The following is a 7,251-nucleotide window of genomic DNA, read 5'->3' as shown; positions in this document are numbered from 1 at the left end:
CCGTCAAGAATATGGCATTCCACTCCAAGAATAGTACACCTTTATGAACATGGCACTCCAAGAATATTACACATTTAATGGCATTGAATTCCAAGAATATTACACTTTTCATGGTATTGAATGCCAAGAATATTACACTTTTAATGATGACATTCCAAGAATATTATATATTTAATGACATTCCAAGAATATTACACCTTTAAAGTTATATTCCAAGAATATTACACCTTTAATAATGACATTCCAAGAATATTCACCTTCAATAACATTCCAAGAATATTACACCTTCAATAATAAGATACTCCAAGTATTATTCACTTATTTAATGATTGATTCAGAATATTACACCTTTAATAATGACATTCCAGGAATATTATACTTTTAATAATGACATTCCAATATTTTATTAACACATTAGAATATACTTTAATAATGACATTCCAGGAATATTATACTTTTAATAATGACATTCCAAGAATATTACACCTTTAATAATGACATTCCAAGAATATTACACCTTTAATAATGACATTTCAATAACTTTACACCTTTAATGATATTGAATTCCAAGAATATTACACCGTTAATGACATTCCAAGAATATTACACCTTCAATGACATTCCAAGAATATTACACCTTTATTGATATGGAATTCCAAGAATATGATACTTTTGATAACATTCCAAAAATATTACGCCTTTAATGATATTGAATTCTAAGAATATTACACCTTTTAATGCATTCCAAGAATATTAGGCCTTCCAGAATAGTGAGATTTCAAGAATATTACACCGTTAATGACGTTCTAAGAGTATTACACCTTTAATGATATTGAATTCAAAGAATATTATGCTTTTAATGACATTCCAAGAATATTATACCCTAATAATGACTTTCCAAGAATATTACACCTTTGATAATGACATTCCAAGAATATAACACCTGCAATAATGACATTCAAAGAAAATCACACCTGCAATAAAAACGTTTCAAGAATATTACCCTTTTAGTAATATGGCTTTCCAAGAATATTACACCTTTAATGATATGGCTTTGTCAGAATATTACACACAACTTTCTGTATAGATTACACCGTTTGCAGTGTATCAGTCGAAGTATATTATACTTACAATATTGCCTTCCACAAATAATTCAGCTTAGAATATATGAGTATCCAATAATATTGCAAATTTATAACTATGTAATTTGAAGTCAGCAGAAAATGTAGTTTTACACACATTTTCACATTTTTCCTCAAGAAAAAATGTGATTGTATTATGCTTCGTCTGATTCGAAGACAATAACGTAGCTCTCTGTTGATATTCCAACTTTCCTCAGTATACTAATTCCAAGATCACGGTCGTTGAAAATAAGATACAGGTTAATGCGGGGTTTCAAAATGAAATATTTCAGGGAAGCCACATGACTGTATTTATACCTTTTCAAAAATTGTACAGCTTGGTTTCATGATCTTGTTTATACTGGTCTTTGTTCAGCGCGTTAATACATACATAGATTTATTTTTGTGAAACGCGTTTACATGTGTTTATTTCCACACACACGCATACATACATACATACACACACGATATATATTATATTATAGATCTCGTATATATATATATAGGTGATATCTATATATGTATATATTATATTATATCTATTATATATGTATATTTATATCGTAGTATTTACTTATATATATCTATTATTAATTATAATAATATATATAAGATTATATATGTGTGTGGGGTTTCAGTAGTGTGTAATATACTATATATACATATATGTATATATATTATAATTTCAAGATATCACCAGTTATCATAATTATCCATTTCAGCCCATACAACGCCTTCCATACATTTCCATAGCCATTTCCATACCTTTCCAGACCTCATCCCGGACCCCGGTCATTATAGCATACACCATTCGAAGTGGAGCAAGAGATCGCCACATCCTCTGGATAAAATGTATACGATATATTTCATAAATTAAAACCATAAATTATGCTACAAGATTTTTTTTTTTTTGCAATATACAGAGAAAAAATGGGAAGGGGAGGGGGTAAGGGGAAGGTAGGTAAGGGGGAGTTGAGGGGTGGGGGTAGGGGGGGAGTTATCTACTATCAACGGAGGTCACTCTCGTACACTGTACGTTTTCGGCGGAAGTGGTCCCTTCTATTTTGGCCTGACTTCGAGAAAGGAAACGGTGAAGTAAGTTTTCTTATGATTTTTTTTTTCAGGAATGTTTGTTTCTTGTTTGGTGGTGTTTGAAACGCGTTTGATACGTTTATCAAATGCGAGTACTAATGTTAGAGAATGGTAAAGTCTGTAACTACTGTTTATTAAGACGTTGTCTTTGTTAATGTATATGACTTTTGATTTATGTACTTTATGTCTTAGCATGTATGTGCGTGTGTATGCAGTATAAGTGTTTATGTGTATGTATGTAATTTAAATCATATATATATATATATATATATATATATATATATATATATAGTATATATAGATATAGATTGAGAGAGAGAGATAGATGAGGAGAGAGAGAGAGAGAGAGAATAATCATGCAAACCCACATCAGTCAGCCAAAATAATCTACGGACCTTCCCGCCAACATTAAACTACCATTATAACCTTTTATTTTTTTTTTTTATTGTAATGGGAGAAATCTACTGCTTTATGTATTATATAAAATTAGGAAGTTCAATAAGCTTATTTCACGATTACAATCGTTCGTTTTTCTTCACAATCCCTTTATCTATTGACGCCACAATCCACTTCTCTCTTTTTTTCACTTTTTTTTTCTGGGTGCGTGTTTGTCAGTTTTCTGGTTTTTTTTTTTTTTTTTTTTCACTTTTGACACAAATTCACTTTTGGGGTTAATACTTGTGCATTTTTACTGCGTATTTGCCGTTTTCTTCAGTGGCAGGACACACGAATTTCCGTAGAAACTGAGGTTGGGAACTATTATAGGTCACAGCAGATCCACGCGTTTTGTTTTATTTTTCATTAATAGTAGTGGGTTATATTTCTCTACAAGTTTCCAATATTTATTTCACTGCACGTTCATGCGTCTTCACACAGAGCGACAAGACCTACTTATTATTATTTATTTATTTATTTATTATTATTATTAATTTTTTTTTTTGCCACGAACATTTCTACGCTATGTTTTCTGACAGTCGAGCGTTCAGAAGAAAAAAACAAGACGTTTGTTTTTTGCTTGGAAAAATGGAAGCTAAATTTGGGGGGATTTTGGGGGGTGGGGGGCGATGCCAAACGTAAGAGTCATCGTACATCTGGAGGAAGGAAGAACGACTCCAGGTTATCGACCATCGTACGAAACGCACAGGAGTTCTCGTGCCTTACTCTAGTTTTCCCTGTAGTGTAGACTCGGCGCTGAAGTTATCATACGTACCTGTTATTTATCCTCCGTGATTTATTTTCCTGTCGAATACCCAGATAGGAGAAGAATCACGAGAGAGTCGTTCTCGCCCTTTCACGTGAGAATCACTTGTTGGTTTGTACCTTAATTTTTTGAGGACTTAAAAGGAATGTTGTTTATCTACGACTTTATTTCTTTTTACTTTTTTTCTGATGCGTATTTTCAGAAACGGCTTACAGTGGTGTTTGATCAATAGTCACTCGAAAATGACGTAATTTTTGTATATTTATCGAAAATATGAAATCATTTATTTTTCGTAATACACTCTTTTTTTTAAACAAGATTCCATGACGGTTTGAAATTTATTCTTCTTTAAATGCTTTTATTTTTTAAATGTGCTTGCAAGCAACTCATTTCCTGTCACCTTCGGCAAGCCAAAGAACTTGTTAAATAGCAAATCAGTTCGGTTCCAAAGCAAATTGACAAATCATAATATATTACCAAATAGCACATTCCTTTCGGCTCCGATTACAACTGACCACTGTAGCAGCCATCGGCTTCTGAAATATGTACGATTTCATACACTGCCGGATGTATTTTTCGGTACTAACTATGGAGGACTTCAAAAATGATATCAGCATCATCAGGATATCGCAGTAGCAGCAGCAGCAGCCAGATCCCCTTCCTTCCTTCCGTCTCTCCTTTTCGCCAATCCCGTGACTCGACCCTTTTCAAAAATCAAGGATCTCAAATAAAAAAAAAAAGAGAGAGATCATCCAAAAAAAATAATAATAATAAAAAGGAGAGCGGCGGGAGATGTTTTGGAGCAGGCAGCTGTTCATCTTTCCCTCAGCCAAGTCCCCCCAGCAGGATCCTCCCCCCCAGGCCCCCGTAGGGCGTGGATCATACGGGCGGCAGGAGCTTCTCCTCGTCCTCGTCTCGGATGGGGATGGTCGAGTGGTTGTAGAGCCCCTGGGCCATGAGCTGAAGGGCGAGCGGATTCTTCTGGCCGGCGGTCTGCTGGGAGAGGGCCAGGAACTACATCAAACAGGAGGCCATAGACCTCGTACTGGTAAAGGGGGTGAGGGTATAGCGCTCTGCGGTTACAGGTAACCTGACCTATCACTTGGTGGAGTTACTTAATTACTTCCTTACTTACATACAAGGGAAATCCCTTTACTGTAATACAGAAGTAAACCTGACTATCACTTGATTAAGTTACTTACTTAGAAGTCTATCTCATTACTGTATTGACAATTCCGACATATCACTTGATGAAGATACTTAATTACTTAAGCGGGAAATCTCATTACTGTAATGACAAATCCGAGACGATTAGGGTAGTGCTCTGCGATTACAGGTAACCTGACCTATCACTTGATGAAGTTACTTGATTACTTCCTTACTTACAAGGGAAATCTCTTTGCTGTACTAGAGAAATAAACCTGATCTATCACTTGATAAAGTTACTTACTTATTTATAAAGGAAATATTTTCCTTTAATGGCAAATTTCTAGGCTGGTAGATGTTTTAGCAGTCTAACCTTTTAGTTTTAGCACTATTTTTCTTATTCTAAACTCAAAGACTACTTCTAAAATTCAGAAATAAGATTATGCAGATTTGATTTCAAAGACTTCTTATGAAATTCTGAGGTAAGATTATGGAACATTTTTAAAAATAAAATGCTACAGATTACTGTAATTTCTCAAAGCGTGTTCCAAGGTATGATTAATATCCAGAAATGTGAAACCAGGGAAATGAAGAAGACCCAACTGGACTTACGAATGCCTTAGGAATAACTGTAATGTAATGATTAAGTAATGGCTTAATTAAGCAAGGGAATTTCCAAGGAAAGTAAATCCTACTATAGTAGATTCACATCAACCGCGCATCTATGTCTAGGCCAGTCCCTTACGACGCTTCTGATTGGCTGCTGATAAACCAATCACAGGGCTGGCAACTCTCAGTCTCTCTCGAGAGTTCACATAGGCAGGATGTATGTTCCACTTCTCCTGAGGGATACTTTTGAAAGACCTTCTCCCTCAGAAGAAGTGGAACATACATCTTGCCTATGTGAACTCTCGAGAGATACTGAGAGTTTCCAGCCCTGTGATTGGCTTATCAACAGCCAATCAGGAGCGTCGTAAGGGACTGGCCTAGACATCAAATGCACGGTTGATGTGAATCTACTGTAGTTGTTTTTCGTTGGTTATGTAATAAATTTACCAAAGAAACAGAGATGAAATCAGAAAGATGCACTGAAAGTTATCTGTTCTGATACATTTTTTTTTTTTTTTTTTTTTTTTTTTTTTTTTTTTTTTTTTTTTTTTTTTTGCAAATTTGAATAGTTTAGTCAAACTTTACCAATATTTACATATTTGAATGTTAGTTTTTCTAACAACGAGCGGCGAATATTTTAAATGACAAGAATGCGAAAGGATATTCTCTCAGCTGTCATTTTTATTAGCGAAAAAATTGATATAAGTATGAATGTCCATAATTGTGCGGAAATGTACATCCATGTACATTTAAAGATAAGATATGCCAAGATGGCAGTCTTTACTGGACTGGTGAATCATGAACGTTAGCATTGTTAAAATAGTTTGCAATATATTAGGTAAAATTATAAATGACTATTAAATGGCTGAAATGGGGGCGGGGAAAATGAAGTTGTAAGAAACAAACTACATCCTTTAAACAGAAGTTAAACCGAGGAAAATGCCCATCGTTTATTTACAAACAGGAGAGGTGTAGCGATAATATGTTTATCATACTTCTGAAATCTGACCTAAAGTGATAAAAAGTCGGATAAAATTGAACTGTAAGAAACAGTAGGATAAAATATCGAATTCAATTTTTTATAAATAGCTAAGAACGTGTAAAATTAAACCACGTGAAACAGTAGGATAAAATGGTGTCTTGGATGATAAAATATCGAATTAATTTTGTGTAGAATTAGCTAAAACTGTTCTTTGGTCTGAAAAATCGTGAAAAAAAACTGAAAATATTATTTGACCAAAAGTTATGAAAAGAAAATCGGGTAAAATTGAACCATTAGAAACCAGTACGATAAAATGGTGTCAAGGATGATAAAATATCGAATTGAATTTTGTAAAATAGCTAAAACTGTCTTTTGATTTAAAAAAAAATAGTAATAATACTGAAAATATTGTATTGCTACTAAAGTGATAAAAAAAATCGGGTAAAATTAAACCATGAGAAACAGTATGATAAAAGGGTGTCTAGGATGATAAGATATCGAATTGAATTTTATAGAAATAGCTAAAACTGTCCTTTAACCTGAAAAATCGTGAAAATACTTGAAAATTAATTTTGGCATAAAATGGTGACATCTCTGTATTAAAATTTTGAAGGAGGGGGACTCACTGTCTGCAGGCACCGAGATTAATTTATGAAATGTTCATTAAATTTAACGATATTGGGAATCTTAAAACATAACATGAGATTTAGAAAGTTTAATGCATCTATGCAATGTGCATCCTTATCACTTAATAGTGAGAGAAACAGAAATGTAAAATGTCCACTAATCTACCGAAAAATAGAAAAATGAGAAAATTGAGCCTTAGATAAATAAGAATGAGATTGAGAGTAGTAAAATAGCTTCGAAAATGTAAAATAAAATTAAGATTTAGATATGTAAAATGTCAGAGGAAGCCTTTGAATGATTAGGAAGACTAAGCCATAAAATTCGTATTGTGAAAATATAAAATACCAATCAGGTCACTGGAATATTAAGAGGCAGAAGTGTAGTCTCAAATTAATATTGGAAAAAAGCCAAAATTGCAAAATATTCTCGAAAGACTTGACTGTAATGAAACTAAAACCTAAAGAAAAAACGCG

The 7,251-nt window shown here is 33.4% G+C and overlaps 1 protein-coding gene across 3 annotated transcripts in view; it reads right to left on the bottom strand.

Annotated features, from left to right (window-relative positions):
• Positions 1-2,584: 2,584 nt before the first annotated feature.
• LOC135194975 (homeobox protein engrailed-2b-like) overlaps positions 2,585-7,251 on the bottom strand; it is a 217,205-nt gene continuing 212,538 nt past the window's right edge. Inside the window, exon 4 of one of the 3 annotated variants that reach the window (XM_064221228.1) lies at positions 2,585-4,428. In XM_064221228.1, coding sequence (XP_064077298.1) covers positions 4,229-4,428 — 200 coding nt within the window. In that variant the 3' untranslated portion in view covers positions 2,585-4,228. The remainder of the gene's footprint in view (positions 4,429-7,251) is intronic. The other 2 variants (XM_064221229.1, XM_064221230.1) reach the window with 2 other exon arrangements.

The sequence above is a fragment of the Macrobrachium nipponense genome, chromosome 15, assembly GCF_015104395.2.
Source record: "Macrobrachium nipponense isolate FS-2020 chromosome 15, ASM1510439v2, whole genome shotgun sequence".
Taxonomy (NCBI): domain Eukaryota; kingdom Metazoa; phylum Arthropoda; class Malacostraca; order Decapoda; family Palaemonidae; genus Macrobrachium; species Macrobrachium nipponense.
Note: the sequence above shows the minus strand (reverse complement) of the source record. Positions and strands in the feature narration are given on the sequence as shown.